Source organism: Plectropomus leopardus, chromosome 3 (assembly GCF_026936395.1).
Source record: "Plectropomus leopardus strain MGB_pleo_1.0 chromosome 3, ASM2693639v1, whole genome shotgun sequence".
NCBI lineage: Eukaryota > Metazoa > Chordata > Actinopteri > Perciformes > Serranidae > Plectropomus > Plectropomus leopardus.
The window spans coordinates 271,344-294,015 of NC_142178.1; the positions used below are offsets into that span (position 1 = coordinate 271,344).

A 22,672-nucleotide genomic window follows, 5' to 3' on the forward strand; every position below is an offset into this window, starting at 1 on the left:
CTTCATACTGCTCAAAAAATAAAAATACATCAAAATCAATTTATCAATCAATCAATTTATTGCTAATCATCAACATATCCCATAGTCTGACAGTCCCTCCCCAAAAAAATCCAATTTGCATTAACTATGTAGAACCTGGTTATTCCATCATTTATATGTAAAAATGAAGAGAGGTCTCTTCTTTTTCATAAAATATCACTGGCATTATGTAAATAAACTGACATTTAAAGAGTTAGAATTCTGAAAATTAATAAATATTTTGAAATAATCACCAGGACTAAAGTTCATTAAAAGATCTAACTCTAAAAAAGGGAAAATTATATTAATTTATCTTCTTTTATAACAGTTTGAGAAGGAATGTTTGTGCTCTAGGAGGGACGAGAGGAACTATTTTTAAAAATCTCATGCACAAAAAATGAAAATGCACCAATATCAACTTTTGAAGAGTGGTCAGTGTAACTGAGGATGTGGCGTTGCTGTTTCCCTATTGGCCATCGCTCTTTCAAAATAAATAGGCACAGAAACGGTGGACATGCTGACAGATGCTGTGACTGTATGTGTCTGTATTACTGTAAAGCTATTCTACATTCTCTGTGACCAGTGTAACATGGCAGTATAGCATGCTAGACAGCTAACGAGCCATCTGCGGTCATTATGTCAGTTTTGGAGGGAGTGGATCACCTCATCAGTTTGTTTTAGGAACAGCCATGTCTGTATTAAAGTTATTAACTGATACGTGTTACAGTGTCAGAGTGGGTGGCACTGTTGTTATAAATTAAAGAAGAAAATAAAACACTGATTGAAACTGAAGTGAATATAATGCATTTCAGTGTCAGACCAGGTGCTGCAGTAATGAAAAATTCTCTGTGTTAATCAGCGGTGAGAGAATGATTCACAAACTGTCGGTATCAGCGGAGCTTGGCTCTGATAGCAGCCTCTGGCAGCACAGCCTCAGCCGGTCACATGGGGATGTTCATCCATGGGTCTGAGTGGAGCTGCAGAGAGAGGATGTGTTAATGATCAGTGGACACAGCTCCAGAGAAAGCAGCTCCCCTCCACTGTGTGACTGTGTTTAACGTTATAAGTGTATCGTTCTCATTTTAACATATTAGGCTACATGAATTTTGGCTTGGACCGCAACAACACATTTCATACACCTCTGGTTCCCAACCTGGGGGTTACTGAGCCCACTGTGGGTCGCAAAAGCTTCCCAGGGGTCATGAGGCCTTCTTGATATTAAAGGCTGTTAAAAACAAACAAAATTAAATAAAACATAATACAATGAAACAACTAGGATAATTAAATTCAACTGTATTTGTTTATATTAATGTTCAACATATACTTTTTTTTCTTTAATCTCATAGGGCACTGTAAGGACCTAAACACAGGCAGTATTCAGAATCTTCACTCTCTACTGAACAGTCCTGTTCTGTTGCAGATAACAGCAAAAAATAAGAAAAAGGAAATTCTGAAAAAAGAAGCCTTAAAAGAATGTATGATTGTATGTATATCTAATCCTATACAAAGTTTCAACAAATATCAGGACAACTCATCTCTGATGCAATATTAACAGGAAATAATCAACAAAATTCAACATAATTGCTATCTAACACAAACACAGTTAGGCATTTGGGTCATTTGTGCAGATAATCAGTTGTTCTCTAATGTTATTATTATAAATTTAACATAATATGAAATATCCCTAAAATATGTTTTCAGTTCCCTCAATGATAATAAAGAAGTTTTTATTTTTTCAAAGCAGTTTTAGGAAGGGGGCAATTTTGTCCTTAGTCTTGAGCTAATGCTATTAGGACAGCAGAGGGTTAAAGACAACAGAGTATATACACAATGCAAAAACAGTACGAAGAACAGGGGAGTCTAATGGGCCCTGCAGATATTAACTGGCAACCCCCCCCTCAGGAAACAGCAGCAACTAAGCAACTTAACAGGAAAATGTATTTTAATTTGCATATGTTTACAGTTTTTCTTTGAGAATGAAAAGAAATCAGTGTTAAACACAACATGTAGAAGTTAAAAATGGTGAAAATAATGACAGGCTGTCTAGCATCTTAAAAAATCAGTTACTTGTCTCTTTATTAGAAGAAAAAAAAACAATATTACACTCAAGTAGTCATTGTGCTGCAGACTGTGTGCCAGTGTGTGGAAGAAAAGCAGCAGTATATGGTAAAGCGGTAGTGGTGACGCCATAGAACAGAACAGATGAAAGGCACTGGAAAAAGGGAGGGAGCATTGGAAGACAAAGAGAAATACAATGTAGGAGAGGAGGGCCGAGCAAAACACTTAAGAATAGACAAGTGTCTTTGTCCATGACAGTTGAAGAGACTGTGAAACATACAGTTGCCTCTGTGAATGTGTGTGAGAAAGACAGAAGGACCGTGCCAGTGAGAAATGTGTTAGATAGTTTCCTACAAAACAATATGACACATTGAGTCATCATCGAGAATGTGCTGCTTTTCTTTGTCTCACTCTTAAAGTGTGTGACACTATGCTGTCTTTGCTGGTTATTTCAGAGTGTGTCTGTCTGCATCAGTCTTTCACTTAAAGCATGTTTTAACCATGTTTGCTCATCCTCTGCTATTTCTTATAGCTCTTCATTAGTGTCACCCAATGGGATGCAAAAACATGGAGTGCACAAATTAAATGAACCATGACAAAGACATCCTCCCTCACTCAGTATCCTTATTAAACCAACAGCACTCCATAGTGTTAATATAGAGAAACATATGTTTTTATGCCAATCTGAATTGTTCAAAAGAGGCCTGCAGCCAGAGATTAGAGGGATGTGTGTTGTTACCCTGGCAACATACACGCCTCCAATACTGCTCTTAGTGTTGATGTCACACAGGATAGAATTGCGCGGCCCCACCTATAGTAACATATCCAGGAGGCTAATTAGGATCTGCTGATTAAAAGTGTAGTCGGTTTATTTTAGGATGTCTCATACCACACCGAGCTGGTCGGTGCAGTGACACACTCCTCAGTAGGTAGCTAACAGTGGATCAAAGGCAGGCAGGGAGTGAACAAAGAGAGGTGCAGCAGGATGCAGACAGAGGGAGTGATAAAGACAGATGTTCAGATGGACAGAGAGATGGACTGGCAGATGTTCATGAGAGGGTGTGGGCCGGGGAAGCCTCAGTTTGTTTCACGACGTAGCAATCATCACACTCATTGAGGACATGGTGCCTACACAGTACCACAAAGCAGCTGTGTGGGTGACTGGCACAACACTGATTGACTGACACTTCGTGGTGCCATTTAGACAAAGTGCCTCAGTAGGCAGGCATGCAAACACACGTGAAAAGACAGACACACACTTGCACAGCTGATACTGTGGGTGTGTGTGGAGGGGAGGCCGGTGAGGTGCTAGTCCTGGATGGTCAGTGGGCACGATGGCTTGTTCACAAGTCCTAATAAGGACAAAGCAGGAGGTGTGAGGGAAAAGCCAATCACACCATGTAATGGATCCCCTCAATTACTCATTTGTTTGTGATGCATGTGGCTCAGTTGGCTTTGTGCATGATGAGGCTTGTGTACAGTATACACACTGTGTATGTGTGTGCACTGCATGTGTGCGAATATTGGTGTGTATGCATGTGTGCGGCCATACATACACTCTTACATGTGACTGTTCCTTTCCTCTTATACTCATCTGTTGAGCCGCATGCATGTTACTATGAATGGGAGCTGTTCTGTTGTCTACCTCCTCATGCCTCTCAGTCCACATTTATTTTCAATGTCAGAAATACATAAGAGGCTGGAAATAGTCTGCAAGGTCGAGTTGGGCCTCTTCTGGTTCTGCTAGCATGGCTAGAACAGCTATTGTGAAGACTATTTTCATCATCATTTCTAAGTTTTATTTCTAAAATGTTACACTAACAAAATGCAACAATTCAGACTTAAGCTAGTTATTCAAATAAAGAATGTAAAAATAAAATACACATCAGTTCTGTATGGTCTTTGCTGAACATTTAAATAAAGAATAAATACAATAAAATAAAAAGCGCTGTTTAGTATCAGTCATTTGCTTTTTTAATACTGCCAGTCAATTAGAGACAGACAGAAGCAGCTTCTCAGCATTTACATCTGCCAGGGAGCTCCTCTTATCCTCATAAATATTTACATATTGTTCTGCTTGTTGGGAGCTGGAAGGAATCAAACATCAGGTATTAGTTTATTCTTTCAATAAAACCGAGCTGGAAACTCACTACACCTGAATTCAGATCGCAAGCAGACAGATGACAGCGGTGTTCTGCCGTTACTGAGCAGTGAGCATGGTTATAAATGACAGTATATTTCCTCCTTGTTCCTTGATTATCTAAATAAGTCGCTAAATGTGTCTGTTGTTACTTTTTAAATATAACCTCACTGAGAGGGTCCGAAAAGCTGCTAAATAGCGATAAAGTTGGCACATTAGTAGTCCTCCCATCTCGTCACCTTGTGTCCTTAGATCGTCTTGTTTGTTTGCAAAACGATGGGGCCATTGTTTATTATCTTAACAGTTATATTTTAACATGGCTTACTGACAAAACACTCTTGACTGACTGCACCACCCTCCGCTCCACTGTGACGCTAGCTCTGCTACATGTGCTTCAGAGTGCTGAGAGTTGTGAAAACAATGGGGTTGGAGTGTACTCTGCCGGACAGACTATATAATGAAACCATTTCCAAACCATTTCTAAATATTATTGGCAGATATTAGCCTTTCACAGACATATCGGAGCATATCTGTATCGGGGTATATTTCTACCGATATGCACCGATAAGAAAACTTTTGTTTACAGACCATGAGGTCGGTAGAAACATACCCTGATACAGCTATGCTCCGATATGTCTGTGAAAGGCTAATATCTGCCAATAATATTAGTAAACCAATATATCGATCAGGCTCTAATACTGTTTGTACTGTTGGCCCAGGGACTACAGGCGGAAAATAGTAGTTCTGCTAGAACCTGGTACAATACAGCTCCCCTTGTTTTATAGAAGGTTCATGTTTTATTGTGCACTGTCCCTGTTTAAATACAATTACATTACATTATTGATAGATAGGTTTATTTTCTACATGGTAACTGGATTATGGAACAATGTGATCCATCTTGACCAGTAAGATAGAAACACCTTTGATGTTATGCAATATAAAAAGCAAAATTCATTTGTGAAAAATCTGATACAAGCTGTCAGCACACACCAAGCCTCTGACTAAATGAACACTTTTCAGTATCAGCTCAATGAAAAGTTACTTATGAGTAGTTAAACATTACAGAACTGTTGTTTTACATGACACTGTTCAGGGACTTCACTCAGTCTATTCAAGTAGTTAACTGCATCTTTAAATGACATCTGATGAATGAAAAGGTTTCATTCATCACACTGTATCATCCTACAACTGGTGGTTTAGCAAGCAATAACAGCTTGAGGCACAGAAACAGCAAAACAGACTTAAATTGGTGTACAAATTATACCCAACAAAACATCTGTTGTGTTTTGTTGTTTGTCTGGCTTCATTATTAGCCCCTCTCGCCCACTGATGAACCCAATATACAGTATTTGCAATAGCAATGGAGATACACACCATGAAGTTGGAATTGCATTTGCAAGTCCTGTTCTCATTTCACCACAGGATGAGTCATCCAAATGTCCTAAAATAGTAAAATAGTGAAAGAAAGCACACTTCTCTGTGTCCACTCCCTCTTTAGCCTCCTGTATTTCCATCATCAAAGAAACTATGTCAGAAGTTATTATTAGTACAAACAGCATGACTAGTGCATGTCGTATTTCACCTCCAACAACAAATATCACGGTTTTTTTGAGTGACTCTCTGCTATCAAACTGGAGGTTGAATCACAATTTGGGGACATCCTCCTTTTCTAAGACAGAACCATCTAAGCCCTTTTCTGTATTTTTCTGTCTGGCTGCAGCGCGCCGGAAGCAGACCATAACGGTCTCTGAGACAGCCAGCCAGGAAACTGTGGTGTGCGCTCTTCTCCTACCCGTTCTCCGCTCCTCCACAGAGCCCAGTCATCATTATCGGGCACCGTGCCCCCCCCACCACCTCCCAGTCTGTTTGTACTTTCACTCGCTATTACTCCCTCCCTCCTGTTCCTATGTACGTAGAGAAAGTCTCCTCCTCTCAGTCTGAGCGCACGTCTCCTCTCCAACCAGGCTTTACGCGCGTAAAAACTCTCTGAGAGAATCCCCAACGGTCGGCCCCTTCCCTTTCCGTTTCTTTCCGCCCTCACTCATTCATGACCCTGGATCGGTGACGTAGGAGATTCCTCGGTGCCCACTGCCGTAGGCAATAACGGGATGCTGGGATGCTGCGAGTATATATGGGACACTGGTAGCCATCAACCGGCACACTCTCAGTCGCTCCGACTCGGGAACCAGGGCATCAGCAGAGATAGCAGGCTTTACTTCGCCTTCTCAGGCTAACTCGCTTTGGGCTTTGGTTCAGGATGGACACCTCTTCGATTTATTGGAGTCGACGATGCTCCATCATGCGCAACTGCAAAAGTAAGTTTGTATCTGTCTTCTTTGGTTTGAGATACAGGGACACTGCAAACTCAGACTTGTGCTGCTTTGTATTACTTGTGCAACAAATTCCAATTTTTAAATAAAAGAGCGCTTGATGTACTTACATATATTAAATGCAAAATCGATAATTTATATTATGATTAGGTTATGATTGGATGGGTAATAAATTCGAAAGGAAACCCGGGAGTTCTCTCGGATAGTTACACTTTTTGTTTAAACTTACAATCGTCAGATAGCAGAATGTGAGGTGGATTCTAAAAATAACTGTATTAACGCTTAGAAAGAGCTGCTATGTTGTGACACTTGCTGTGCGTAATGGTTGGTGCTGGTGCAGCGCTGAGGCCTAAACCTAAATTATTGTAGAAATATAAAACTGTGCATCTTTTCATCTAGATATCATCCCAACTAAAAACCAGTGCAATAAATGCAAATATTCAGCGGTTTGGAATCTCAGTAAACTGTGATGTGTGGTACGGGATGATGGCAGCACCACGGACAGCTCCCGCTAACCCCATCCTCCTCCTCCCTGCTCTCCTCCAGGCGCTCTCTCTCTCTGGTTGCTGGTGTGGCTGCTCCTCGGCAAGCCAAGTCCGGCATCGGCGTGCCCGCACCTGTGCGTGTGCTACCCGACCCCCATGACCGTGAGCTGCCAGGCGCAGAACTTCACCGCCGTCCCGGTCGGAGTGCCCTATGAGTCGCAGCGCGTATTCCTCCAAAACAACCGCATCACGGAGCTTCGAGTTGGTTCTTTTGGCTTCGGGACTCAGGTAAGAGGAGTGTGGAAAACGCAAGGAGAAGAGGAGTATTTTTAGGAATCAAACAGTTCTCCTCAAATATATTTTTGTAATGTTGTAATGTATAAAGTATCCACTGAGAAAAAGAATCACCGTTCAATCCATTTGTTTTCCTGCTTTAGGTCCTGTGGCTGTTCTCCAACAACATCACATGGATAGAGGCAGGGGCATTCAGTGAGCTGAGGGACTTGGAGGAGTTGGACCTTGGGGACAACCCCAGCCTCCACAGGCTGGAGGGGGGAGCCTTCCGTGGCTTAGAGAAGCTCCAGAGCCTCCACATGCACCGCTGCCGGCTCACCGCTCTGCCCCATGACATCTTCCACAAGCTGTACAGCCTGCAGTTCTTGTACCTGCAGGTAGGAGTGCTGGAGACAATGCATGTAGAGAACTCTGACACACAGTTTTACACACACACACACACACACACACACACACACACAGAGTTCTCTCTCTCTCTCGCTCTCTCTCTCTCTCTCTCTCTCTCTCTGTCTCACACACACACACACACACACACACAGAGCATCACAAATGTCCTGTTACAAATATCAGAAATCCCAGTGTCTCTGATCTTTTCATGCTAACCCCTTCCTTTTCTTTTGCTCTTAAGGAGAATAATCTTCACTTCCTGCAAGATGACATTTTTTCTGACCTCATCAACCTGAGCCAGCTTTTCCTGCACGGTAATCGTATCCGTACCCTGTCAGAGAATGTGTTCCGAGGCTTGGTCAACCTCGACCGCCTTCTCCTGCATGACAACCGCATCAGGCAGGTGAACCGCCGCGCCTTTCGTGACCTTGGCCGCCTGACCATGCTCTTCCTGTTTAACAACTCCTTGGCTGAGCTGCCCAGTCAGACCCTGAGGGACACACAGGGCATTGAATTCCTTCGCCTCAACGCCAATCCCTGGTCCTGCGGCTGCGAGGCCCGCGCCCTGTGGGAGTGGTTCCGCGAGGCTCGTGTCTCTTCATCCGAGGTGATCTGCGCCTCCCCTTCCACCCGCCGCAACCAGGACCTCCGCTTTCTTCGTGAGATGGACTTTGCCCTCTGCCCCCTGCCCGACCCTGGCTCCATTGCTGGCTCCACCACCACCACTTTCAGCACCAAAACCCGATGGTGGTTTCATAAGAACAAGCCCCAGTCGTCCACAAAAGGTGTCTTTGAGAAATCCTCAGAGACCGTCAAAGCTGGTTTGTATGGGAAAGGCCCATCCACAACCACTTCAGTAGTCAAGTATGAGTTGGGTGAGGAGGAGCTGGCACTGCCCAAACTTGACGCAGAAGAATACTGGGCAAACTACGGAAATGAGGACTCAGGTGTTACCCTGCGATGCTTTGAACTCGAATGTCCACCTGAATTTGACCTGCCTCCATCTTCCTCTGCCCCTTCATCCTACTCACCTTTTTTCCTCTTACTACTAGCCGTTTCTGTTGTCAGCCTTGGCCTCAACCTCCACTTGCTATTCGGCTGAACCTGACTCTTAGTACCACATCTTTTTCCCTTCCAGCCTGTTTTATAGGCTGTGAGGATACCTGTTAGACTCTACACCCCCTTTGCCCGCTTTGCTGTAAGCCGAATATTAAGGCACAGCCAGGGAGATAGGAGGACGGTTAGATATTGAATCTACCACCTACAGGGCTTACCACTTTTCAGGGCTGATGAGAGTTTTTCAGCTAAGATTATTTACATCCATAATACTCTACAGGTATGGCTTTCTGTGTCTCACCTGTATGGTGTCACATTATGATTCCCTGCAATCAGGGCAACGAGGGCTGAGTCCATCACTAATGTCAGTGCATTTTGATAGCAGCTGTGAATGATGTTTTTTCACCTCAACTTAATTATAACTACTACTGCTGTTAGTGCACCCAATTAACTGGCTGCTACAAATACTACAGTTACTGTTAGAATCAGTGCTCAGTAATGACATCACTGTAACCACTTAAAGTGTCATGTAAATAGGGATACATTTTTGTGATATCTGATATGTGTGGTCCAGTGCAATCACATTCATTTTGATCTAGGAGAGAAGACTTTAGAGAAGACTGAGAGTTTACCATAAGACAACGTACTGTGAAGCTGGGAGGGAGGGAAACGAAAGACAGTGGAAGAATGCAGACATCAGTGAAAAAGGTAGGGTGGTAAGCAAATGACAAGGAAGGAAAGCAGGGGAGGGGAGGGGATTTTCAACATACTGGATCAGATAGAGGAAGAGAGAAAAGGACAGAGGAGGGGGGCAGTGTTCTTGCAGCAATAAAAAAAAGAGGCAGTGACAATAGAGCAAGACAAGGATAGTGCTGGCAGTAGAAGCAACACCCTGCAGAAGAAAAGTAATACATCCACTGATCACTAGTTGTTCCATCCATTCAACTCACAGTTTTCTGTAAACATGGTGTCATTTGAGACAACCACAGGGAAAGAATTCTTCCTGTTTGGAAGGCAGAGGTTTGGGGATTTTGGATGTCTTTCTGTGACATAATGATATACTGTGTAAAGGTTGTTGACTAGTGTTGAAGGTTTTCTACATGGTGATTTTGTGTTGAAAGCAAAAGCAAATAACAAATGTGACAAAACAAATAAAAACAAAATCAAAATACAACAAATAAGTAGCAGATTGACATTATGTGACTAAACACTGACTGAAGTGGAGTGAAAGGACCCACCACATAGACCTGACATCACAAAGAGAAGCTATCAGAATGGCTGTAATGGACATTTTTCAGTTTGTGTCTATTTGTCTGTGTGCATGTGTGTGTGTGTGTGTGTATAGATGGGGATGAATGGATTCACAAGCTAGCACCTCAGCAAAAGGCAAATACGTCAGTAGGTTTGTCACTCTGACTCATTGGTGGGCGATGCCAGATGGCCACACAAGGCGCGAATTGTGTATTTGTAAATACACAAAAAGAGCAATGAGAGAATCTGGTGACTGTCAGAGCCAGAGAGAGCAGGAGACAAATTAAGACTGACACATTGACATGCAGATGGACAGATGGACATGATGTGAAGTAATAGAAGAGTGGGCTTGAAGGTCGAACCAACAATGAATTTATTAATGCTGAGGCAGCAACAATAAAAAGAAGAAATGTGAGCGATCAGCAGAAGCAGTGTGAAAAAAAGGAAGTTACCAAATATAGGCATCTACTCTCTCCTTCAGCAGTGTTTATTAATCCCTCCCTATTCAAACGGTTTTCCACATTGCCTTGTAGGAAGCAACATACTGTAGGTGTGCTGATGTATAGGAGCTTGTTTCTTCTCCCAGCACTATTTTTCCTAAAGGCCAAGATGTAGTAGGAGTGAAAGAGTAGGAGGTAATGTTGGAGAGGCACACACACACGTTTGCACACACACACACACACACACACACACACACACACACACACAGCCAGTTAGCCTCGCTTCAACAGAAAGAACCTCACAGTCTTTTTTTCTCTATTGGGTTCAATAAGTCTCTTTGAGATTTTCTGTCAGTTGAGCTCTTGATGAATAATTACTTTGTAAAAATATTAAGTATTGTCTCACTGTTAAGTTAAGTCTCTATTGAGTGTTGTGGAGGAGGTCAAACTGAGCCCAGGTGCTCTTCAGTGGCCATGACAGAGAGATTACTGTCAGATGACCAAAGTGGCAGTTATACCATGTGCTGTCCCTTTTCAGTTTGTCAGTGTGCATTTGCTGGCTTATTTGTTATTTTATTTGTACTGTATTAGAAAAAAAATGTTATTGAATGATGCAGCATAAAGAAATAATAAATTCATACTTGTTTTAACAAAATGTGTTCAATCAAAGTGCATGCACACATGCACTCACACACACACACATGCATGCATGCAAACTGTCATTGTGTAAGTCCTCCAGGCAGTTGTCCAGCTTTCTCAACTGTGTAACTATTGAGCTGAGAAAAATGGATAACTGGAAGCAAAGAGAAGAAAACAGAGCATGAGCTGTTTAAACTCCAGCACAGTGACACTACACTACAATTCTCAAATGACACCAGAAACAACACCTGTTCTTGCTGACAGCATGCAATCAAAGAGACAACATCAACAACATTCTTAGGTTAAAGGTTAGCATCCCCTTTTCCAAGTGGTACATACAACATCAGAACAAGAGATCCCTTACTCCAGTGTTAGTGGGAGAACAAATCCATTGTTCTCATTCTGTGCCACAACCCAACAAAAATTTCAGCCGCAGCTAAAATAAGGACTCAGTATTCTGAGTTAGAATCTCATTTGTTCTCCTTAAAGGATCATGAGGCTCAATGCCTTGAGCTATGTGCTAATATCAACATCCGCTGTGAGAGTCCAGTGACTGAGGGATGATGTATGCTGTAAAGCCCTCTGAGGCAAATTGTAATTTGTGATAATGGGCTTTATAAATAAAATTGAATTGAAAATTGAATTGAATTAATACACACAAAATAAATGCTAACAAGCTGATGCCAGTGATTACTTTTCAGGTTACCTTTTGGCATGCTAACATTTGCTAATTATCACTGTACACAATTTGTAGCGGGGCTGATGGAAATGTCATTAGTTTTGCAGGTATTTGAGTTAAACCAGAGTATCTGATAAATTCAAATTGTGATCCAATGATGGCAGACAATGTGTGATCCAAGTCAGCAGTAGCTGTTGAGATATTTCAGTCTGCGGCAAAGTGATGGATCAACTTTGCCATCTGCAGAGCCATACTGCTGACATGGCTAAAGACTCAGTTTTGAAAGTCCAAATAGTTTATTTGAGAAACACGATCCAGGTAACTGTGGTGAATAACAACCTTGTCATTGGAGCTATTATTCAGTAGAAAGTAGTACCAGTGAAAACTTGTTTACAGAGTTATTTCCCAGAGCGACAAAGATATACAATGCTGAGGAATTGTATATCGACTCCAAATGTAACTTTTTATTCACCTTCATGCCAGAAATGACATCTCAAAGTCCTACCACATAAAAGAGTTTATCAGTTTCTAAGCATGTATTCTGTGATGTATGTGCACAGTCCTGATGAAGGAAACTATCCGAGCCTAAATGATTGTTATTACTAATTTTTATAAAGAGCTCATTTGTAGCAGTAGTTTGTTGTTGTCATGGTAACTTCGCATCCTGCTTGGAGTTATTGATCAGGCAGGTGAATATAAACAATAATTCTGTAGGCTAATTTGCACATGCACAGTTTAGTAGGGGAGGTGTAAGTCTTTAATAAAAATAACATTTTGTTTTGTTATTATTGGATTGAATCTTTAATTATGTGCTATATTCACTTTGTCAAACAATATATCTGCACCAGACACTATTCTGAACAAACAGATAACAAAGCAAACTGAAAGCTATTCCATACAAAAGACACACACACACGTGCGCGCGTGCACGCACACACACACAGATCAAACTGTGTGTCACAAAGCTCACTCAGTGGAATCACAGCTTGTCATGCCTGTATAAGGATGAAGCAAGCACAGCAGACAGCTCATCCTTCGCATTCCAATTCATCTCCAAGCTTTTGTGAGGCAGAAAAATTCCATGACGCATCTTTCTCGTCGAGCCCGTCTATAAACTGTATGGATTTGATTGGACAACATCCATGTTTCTCAACCGTGAGAGGCAGTCGGGGTGGGATGTAAATGTATCTGTGGAAGCTACAGTACGTTAAAATATGAATATTAATGATTCCCAGTTTATTTATGAGAAGAGAGAGAGCAGAGAAAAGACGGGAGGGGGCTGGTTGCTGCGAGCCTGTTCAAGTGCGTCACTACTTTGTCACAACTTGCCCCCACCTGCTGGGACCCCATCTCTCTGATTGTTTCTCTTTTCCTGCTCTCTCATGCACAAATGCAATGTGCATGTTGTTCACCCTTTTTTAATGTTCAAGACTTGAATTTCAGCATCCTCTCAGACTACAAAACAAATCATACATCTCTCTTGTGTCAGCAGGCATCTGCGTTCTTGCTTTCACACATACCCTCTTTCACCACGGCATCACTGACGTCATGTCCTCTGCTGTTTCCCTTACATCTCTTTACTTTTCTTTCTTCTGAACATGTAACCTCCTACATGAGCCAACAAGCTCCTATGATTCATGGATTTTCTGTCACTCATTTGCAGAAATAACTAGAAACGTCTCACTTCTGTTCTCCCATTTATCTGTGGGTCTATTTGGTCAGCCAAATTTTGTCTATGCCAAGATTCTAAATTTCTTTGTACACAGGTTCCCTTTGTAAAAGGAATACCCTCCCCAAATTAACATTTGCATATTAGTTACTCACCCTGACCCATTTTATTCCAATATTATGTTATTATTATTGTTATTTATGTTATTCCAAAATGCTTCCACTGTTTGCAAAGTATCCAAAAACATTCACTGAAACACTGTACAGATGAGTAGCGTGCCTGAGCTGTCTATGTATGCGTTTGACATGCAATTGTTAAGTACTAAGCATGACACATGGATTACATTCTACAAGTTGCATAAGAATTGTGTAGATGGATGTTCTGATATAGTTTTGCTGGAGATATGAGAGAGAAACAAAGCTCATTGTGAATTTGATGTTACATGGGATGAATTATTGACATACAATGTGTTATTTGGGGGCTGAAGTATTTCTTTAGATTTTCACATTATCACATGTCAGTTTGTTAAAAGTAAGCCCTGAGTCCACGGGTGCTTCTTATTTTTTTTCCATTTGTTCTTTTGCACTGCCAGTACAAATCTAGATCTTTTTTCCATATCAAAGAGATGACTTTTGAGATGATAAACACTTTTGATCTAATGTGCAGCCACAGAGCACTGTTGTTAATGGTCGAATGCATGTTAAGTTATGCAGTTGAATGGATATAGATACAAGAACATATGGGCACATGCAGTATACAAAGGGTTGAATACATAAGAAGCAGTCTGTAATGAAAATCTATGTAAATGAGAGGGAGACAGAAAGATAGCAACAGAAGAGGTGTGATGATTGACTCATGTACTTGGATCTCTTTGCAGACCGGAACATTTGGAAGGCTTAAGTGTACACGCACACATGTGCAAATGTACCCTCGCTGGCAGCATTTGGCTTTGCTTTGCTGGTACGCCTTGAAAGAAGCCCACTGGGAGACAGACGTTCCTCATTGCATCACACAAGTGGGAGCCATGCACATGCATGCCTACACACACACACACACGCAGACGCATACACACACGCACACACACGGCAACACACACACAAACACAATGTAAAGAAAAGGTATATTACATGCACAAGACTCACTGCGTTTTCCTCAAGCGGGCGGTCCCAAAAATATCTGCATGTTCATCCAAGGCGTAACTATTTGCATTTCAGTGTGTATTTTGTTTCTCTCTCTCTCTCTCTCTCTCTCTCTCTCTATATATATATATATATATATATATATATATATATTACACCCTACAAGCAGGCAAAACACACCACACAGAGGGCTAATTGGACCAAACACACACATATGTAAACATGTAGCAACACACACAGCAAACAGATGGACCCCACAGATGTCTGGGATGGATTCTGACATCATGTGTGAGATTGTCATTTGAAGTGAGATGATAGAAAGAGAATAAGAGTTGGGCAGGGAGGGGACAACAAAATGAGCAGGACAGAATGCATGACAGAAAGGGGAACAAAGACAAACAAACAAGAGTAGTGGGGAAAAGAGGCAGTAAAAACAAACAGAAACCTGTTGAATGAAACACCATCTGACCAGTCAGAGTCCTCGTGGCCCCCATGTAAGATATCAAAGCTGCTGTAGTGCTGACGCATGGTTAAAAAACTTTTTTTTAAAATTTTATTTTATTTTTATTTTAATTTTTAATTTATACGTTTTTATTGATATTCATTATACAAAACAGATTCAGCTTGGCATGTGTTACGATTGAGGTCGTAATGTGTGTTATTGTGGTATTTTGTTGTAGATTGGCTGTGTTGTACGTTTTGCTCCTTTGTGTGCCTGTGTGTGTATTAATTCAGGTGTGTCATCACTTGGAGCTGATTGGTGGATCGAGTGATAGGCTGTGATGGAGGTCTTCCCCTACTTAAGGAGCGCGGTGACATCACTGCAGCACAGGGGGAACCCCGTCTCTCTCATCTCCCATGTCATGCCACGCTTCCCTTTGTTTGAGAGTTTGTTTTTAGTTGGGTTTATTTTGGGTAATGTAAGGGTTAAACTTCAGTTTAGTTGACTTCCTTTTGTTCTGGATCTGTTAAGTTAAATTATACTTTGGTTGTCTTAGATTTAGTTAGAATCCTTTAATTACTTCTCAGAGCCGTTTGTATTTAACATGCTAACCTGATAATTGCTGTGCCTCTCTCCTCCTCTCCTCCTCCTCTCCCCCCTCCCCTCTCTCTCTTTCTCTTTCCTTTTTGCCACAATTGTATTTCATTTGTTATTTAAGACATCAATCGCACGTCTGTCCGTCTTGGAAGAGGGATCCCTCATCATCCTCTGCCGCTCTTCCTGAGGTTACAGGGGTTCTTTTTCGGGAGTTTTTCCTTGGGTGATGTGAGGGTCTAAGGGCAGAGGGATGTCATACACTGTAAAGCCCTCTGAGGCAAACCATGTTTTGTGATAATTCCAGTTTGGTTGAACGCCAATGTCTTTCACATTTTAATGATCTGTGTTTCAATTTGCGAATCTGGAGGTTAAACCATGGAGCTAATTTTCTTTGTTTCATTATTTTCTTCTTGAAGGGTGCAACAGAGTCGAGAGAAGATCGCAGTGAGCCAGTAGCATTATTGATGAGACAGTCAATTTGAGAATGACTTAAGTTAGTAGTAGTGTTCTCAGTCACTGTAAGACATGGTAATGATGTCAAAGCAGAAGGAATTAGTTTCTTAAATTTAGCCACTGCTGAATCAGATAGACATCTAGAATAGTAGCTCTTACTGAGAGGCTTGTAGTCGAGTAATAAAAAATTAAAAGTTATTAAATAATGGTCTGACAGAGCAGGAATCTCAGGAAAGACTAATAATCTTCAATACCGATGCCGTATGCAAGGACTAGATTGAGGGTGTGATTATAGCAGTGGGTGGATTTATGTACACACTGACTGAAGCCTATTGAATCCAAAAGTGTGGAGAAAGCAGAACTAAGGCTATCACTATTAACATCCATGTGAATGTTAAAATCCCCTACAATAATAATTTTGTCTGATTTGAGCACTAAACTTGATATAAGCTCAGAGAATTCAGATAGAAATTCAGAGTATGGGCTGGGGGGCACGGTACACCATAACAAATAGAATTGGCTGTAGAGTTTTCCAGGATGGGTGAGAAAGACTAAGAAAAAGGCTTTCAAATGAATTATAGTTTAGCTTAGCCTTAGTGTGAATTGCTAAGTTTGAATCAAAAATAGCAGCGACTCCCCCTCCTCTGCCAGTGTCCCGCACAACGTGACTATATGACCAGGAGGAGTGGATTCATTCAGGCTAACATACTCTTCAGGACAAAGCCAGGTCTCAGTGAGGCATAATAAATCTATATGGTTAACCAATATTAAATCAGTGACTAAATGAGCCTTGGTTGATAAGTATCTAACGTTCAAGAGTCCGCATTTAATTCTCCTGTTATGATGCTGTTTGACAGGAGATGAGTTCATTTTTATGAGGTTTTCTTGTACAACTCCCCTTTTGTTTATATTAGCTTTAAACAAATGAAGTGGTTGGAGGACAGACACTGTTTTTATAAAATTTACATTATGGGTGTGTGACTGTTCTAGAGGAAGCTCAGACAAGCGTGTAAGACTGCGACTCTGAACCCTGGTCCCAACTCTGGTTTGTCATGGCTTTGGGCCTCTAATAAAATCGGCCAGATTCCTAGAGAGTAGAGCGGCTCCATCCAAAGTGGGATGGATGCCGTCCCTCCGGATAAGACCAGGTTTCCCCCAAAAGGAGTGCCAATTATTAACGAAGCCCACATCATTTGCTGGACACCACCACGACAACCAGCGGTTGAGTGCTGACATGCGGCTAAACATGTCATCACTGGTCACATTGGGGAGGGGTCCAGAGAAGATTACGGCGTCCAACATCATCTTTGCGTATTCACACACCGACTCTATGTTAATTTTAGTGACCTCCGATTGACGTAACCGGGTGTCATTGCCGCCAACGTGAATAACAATCTTACTGTATTTATGTTTAGCCTTAGCCAGCAGCTTCAAATTTGACTCGACGTCGCCCGCTCTGGCCCCAGGGATACATTTGACTATGGCCGCTGGTGTCACTAACTTCACGTTTCGCAAAATAGAGCTACCAATGACCAGGGTTGTGTCCTCGGTCGGTGTGTGGTTGAGCGGGGAGTACTTATTTAAAACGTGAAGGGGGGGTGGATGGTGTACCGTGGGCTTCAGCTTACTATGCTTCGTTCGGACAGTCACCCAGCATCCCGGCTGCGCGGGGGTTGCCGGGGGACAGCTAGCAGAGGCTATGCTATGTCGGTCCGCAATGGCTACAGGGGGCTTGCTAACTATCGCAGCTAAAGAGGGATTATCCACGGTGCGGAGCCGTGCTTCCAGATCGCTAAGCGTCGCCTCCATCGCAGCAAATAAACTACACTTGTTACAGGTACCACTAACACTGAAGGAGGCAGAGGAGTAACTAAACATCTGACACACTGAGCAGGAGAGAGCAGAAGAGGGAGAGGAGCAGGGAGAAGCCATCGCTAACCAGAGCTAATGCTAACGAAGCTAACTGGCTAACAGTTAGAGAGCGGTTGTGAATACACAGGAAAAACCGCTGAGAGGAGGAGACAGCTGTGAGTGATTAAGTAAAACTTATGTGAGTTTTCAGTCACAGACAGATAAAAGCTGTCGAAGTAAGGAACAAGTTAGAAGATTAGCTGGGAATCGCTCGTAGGAGCAGCTCAGAGATGCTACCAGAGGCACAGACAAAGATGCACCGGAAGTGATGTAACACGCTTACCCGCAGTGCGTCAGCACGTCGTCTTCCCCAATCACAATGGTGTCTGGCTGATCAGATGTGGATTTAGCAATATTTATCCTGGCTCTTGCTTTAACAGGGTTTTGGGGGCTATTTCTCAGGTTCTGGTTAGACTTGGCTTCCCTGGGTTCAGCATAGGTAGTATTGTCACACATTTTATTTTGAGCCAGTGTATCATACCTGTTTTGCAGGGACAGTTCAAGTGGTGAAGTGAGTGTTGATATTCTCAGTGAAGTTATGTTCCACATTTGTTGTATTCCCATGTATAACAGTCTGTCCATCAGCACAGAGCAAGCAGCAAAGTGTCTGCACAGCAAGAGAGCAGGAAGATCCTCCAGTGTACCTCCAGTCATTTTTTTTTAGACATGTTAAGTTAAAAGTCACCTTTTGGTTTTATTCCTCTGTCATTAAACCATCACTACCGTTAGGGGTGAGATTAAACTAGTCATCGTGTGCTGCACATGTATATGTTAAGACTCGAGCATACTTTACGCACTGAATTTTTGTGGACAGCTACAGTCACATAGACATGGACTATTCATAGTACAATTGAGGGTCTGTGTCAGCCACCAGCAGTGAAAGGGAAGGCCAGCAGGTAATCTTACTATACTCCTACTGCCGACATCGGGTGAAACTAAGAAGATGCAGTTGGGTCTCTGTGTGTTGTTTGAGTGCAGACAACACAAAAGTAGTGGAGAAGCAAATAGTGACCCATATTCCCTAGATGTGGTCACAATGTAAATGACAGAAACTAATACCCTTTTTGGTATTTATTTTAGCACTGGGATTTAAGTTCTCCGTCGCTATGGCAGATTTCCGTCATTTGGAGCTCATATAGGCCATTTATGAGATTAAGTTAAGTTTTCCAGTCAGCTACATGAGAGAGATTGTTTTGAATGCTGAGCTGAACTCAACAAACAGCATCCTGATGTAGCTGTTCTTATTCTCCAAGTGAGTGAAGACAGAGTCAAGAGGAGTAGATATGGTGTCCTCTGTGGACAGGCTGGCAGGGATGCTGTCTTTGATGTGCTAGAAAAACAGTCTCTTGAAGCACTTCATCAGGATGGGGGTAAGAACTACATGGTGGTAGAGACACAACAGACTTTTTAGGTACAGGAATGATGATGGCTGTCTTGAGGCAGGAGGGAACAGTCTCTTGTGAGAGTGAGATGTTAAAAATGTCTGTTATAACATTAACAAGTTGATCAGCTCAAGTTTTTAGTATGCATCCAGGAATATTATCTGGACCGTCAGCCTTGTTTATATTCACTCTCTACAAGAGTTTCCTCATATCTGCTGTGGTCACTAAGAGTGGCTGGTCCTCTGGAGGCAGATTATACTTCACAGCTAAAATGTATTTTCAGCTCGTTGTGGCCTCACACATGATTGGGGCGCTCCTGCTTTTTTAGCCTGTGACATCTTGAATCAACTGCTACATATATTTAGTGCTGTTGCTGTTGAGGCCTCTCTCCAGTCTCTGCTGGTGTTTCCTCTTAGCCTTCTTGATGCCAGCTCTTAATCATGCTCTGGCAGTGATATACACCTCCTTGTTCCTTGACTGAAAGGCAACGTTTTTTTCTCTGAGAAGAGCCTTCACCTTTCCACTCATCTAGGCTTTTTGGTTGGGGAATGATCTCACTGTCTTTGTGATCACCACGTCATCAACACATTTGCTGATGTTCGCACAACGCACATACCACAGAAGATGCATATTCTTCAAGACCAATTTTATTATCTTGAGTGGCAGCATCTGTGCACTCAAAACTACAGAAGCCCTGAGGGGCAAGTGATTTTTTTTTCTGGTGATCCATTTTCTAAGTTCAATGTTTTTGCAAGGAAAAAAACAAACTTTTTTTTTCACTGGGTTCCACACATTAAAAAAAAAAACATTTCACAAGATTTTTTTTCTCCATGTGTGAAAACCAGTGATTTTTTTTTCAGGATGAAACTAGGGCTCATTTTTCTAAGTGTGTTTTTTTGTAATTCTTATTTTGACCACAAGAGGCTGAAGCGCACCTCCACCCATGTCCTAAATTGGACCAATAGACAAACATTTGATGGCGTCATATGTAGAATTATTCAAATTCTGATATATGAGCCATTTCATGTTACATAAAAGGTCAGGTCATAGTGGTCACTGTCACTTGCAGCAGTTACAGTACACTGCGTTTGTGTTTCTCATGTTTTATCTTCAAAATGCAAATCCTAACATCAACAGTAGTAGTTACCAGCAGCCTCCAGCAGGGGGAGCATTCAACTGTTGAGCTGAGTTCCTCACAATCAGGGTTTGGGAATCGTTTTTTTATATTATCAGCATATTTTAACTAAATTAACATGTGCATTAAAGCATGTCATTGGATTAACCTCCACTAAATTGGTAGATTTACAAAGCAATGACAGATATGCTAACAGAGTAGGGACACTGTACTGTATATACTGTACACATATCGTTAGCCATAAACAGCCTGTTAATTTAAAATGTCCTGCTCTTAAATAATTTTATCTAACACTGGGGCGTTAAATAGGAGAAAAGGCTTATGTCACTTATTTTACAGGTCAGTGTGAGTTACATGTCAGCTTTGTTAAAAATAACATGGTGCTCGATAGCAGAGTGCTATTTGGTGGTACATTAGTATTATGGATTAAGAATGCATATTTGAGACATCTAAACAGAATGTACAAAAAAAAAAAAAACATTACTGAAAACAGAAATGTAATTTAAAGGTGAGTGTTTTTAGCTTTGTGATTCTGTTCACTCCATTTGCCTATATTATGTAAGTCATTTAAAAAATGAAACATACAAGGTTTTATGGGGTTTTATTCTGAACACTAAAATTGTTACACTACTGTATTATATTATTAACCATGCTAGACATATATTTTATTATGGTGTTATTATAATCTTGTTATTGTATATTGGTAACTTACTATAGGAGCAGTGGGTGCTGGAGGAATGGCTATAGATGGACTACTTTGTGATGGAGGATGCTGCAGATCAGTACTGAGTGGACCTTTGTGGATCTGAAAACTTAACAATGTATGTTTCAAATAGTTCCAGCAATAAGGAATCATACTGACATAATAGCCAATTATACTTCATTTTATATTATAAAATATAAATCTCAGAACTGTATATATTGTTTTACAAATTGCAGATGGGATATATGACTTGGCTGCAGTGTGAAAAAAAATCATTATTTTTTTTCCCTGCTTAGTGTCATTAGGATCGACACCAAAAAAGGGTATCAATTTTGGTATAATCCATGCACCCCTACTGTGATGTTGGTTCAGGCCAGCAGAATGAGGCAGGTGCACACCTCATCCCATGCTGGCACGTTTGGAAGACTAGAGCAATGAAGTGCAGAAACAACTCACTGGTATTGGCTGAGCTAAGCTTACACAGAGTGTGTCTGAGAAAGTGAGCTAAATAAGAACAGTTTCAATGAGCACATTTATACAGTGGGACAAAATGTAGTGATCAGTGGGTAAAGTAGTTTGGTATACATTTCACAATGGAAGTGATGCAATCAAAGGATTAAAGCATAAAAATTTAGGAAACTGTCTCTGGCAAACAATGCTTGTTTGTGTTACACTGAGCAGAAACAATGTAGAGAGAAGGCTGGGTCAAGAAGGCCAGTATATGCTCTTTGCTCAGGGTGAGGGTAGCATTCAAAGGCAATGTAAAAACACTGTTCATTGATGTGAACTGATGTAAACACATATAGGCTAACTGTGGAATACTTTGAGGGTCACTTACTCTCACCAGAAAGCAGCAGCAAAGACAACTTGACCAAAGGCATGATGCGAGACCAGGGAAATGATCAGTCAGAGGCCTCCACGCCACTCACCTCAAACTGCACAGCCTGGGCCTCACTGGGATCTGACTCAGTGTAGCGCTCCCTAACAAACATAACAAGGACAGTTGTTTCCCTGTAGTATAAGTGAGAGAACTGCCTCTACTCTGAAGAGGCTATGATTCTGGCTCTTATTCAGCTCTCTCTTCTGCTGTCCAGTCAGAGCAGAAATTGAGCATACTTGACTGAATTGTCAAAGGGCTACAGAGTTCAGTACCCCCAAAATGCCTGTATGACATCAGCTGCGTGGTGCCTGCTGGAAGACCCCACCACCCCCACCCCCTCCCCCATTCACACATCAGGCCCTGTGAATAATCTGGGACATATATTACATATATTCATACAGTTTCTGTTCTGAAACAGTTTCATATTCTCTTTCTTTTGTTCCTTTAATAATTATTTATTTACATTCTCTGTGGGAAAGTTTTATACATGGCAGTGCACAGTTCCCATGGCTCACATTTTAATGGATAAAGAAAATGTTTCATCATATCATGGCTTTAGCTGTGGGTGCTTGTTAGTTTGCTGA

General features: G+C 41.6%; 2 protein-coding genes across 2 annotated transcripts; one reads left to right on the forward strand and one right to left on the reverse strand.

The window, feature by feature from the left end:
* Positions 1–6,321: 6,321 nt before the first annotated feature.
* Positions 6,322–9,949, forward strand: rtn4rl2a (reticulon 4 receptor-like 2 a). The gene is made up of 4 exons (XM_042485681.2): positions 6,322–6,531; positions 7,093–7,319; positions 7,469–7,702; positions 7,954–9,949. Exons 1-4 carry the CDS (start codon positions 6,474–6,476, stop codon positions 8,812–8,814), a joined length of 1,380 nt encoding a protein of 459 aa, XP_042341615.1. The 5' UTR covers positions 6,322–6,473; the 3' UTR covers positions 8,815–9,949.
* Positions 9,950–17,127: 7,178 nt separating this feature from the next.
* LOC148189841 (uncharacterized) lies at positions 17,128–18,009 on the reverse strand. Its single transcript, XM_088075251.1, has one exon. The coding sequence runs from the start codon at positions 18,007–18,009 to the stop codon at positions 17,128–17,130; it is 882 nt and encodes a 293-aa protein (XP_087931377.1).
* Between the last annotated feature and the right edge of the window lie 4,663 nt (positions 18,010–22,672).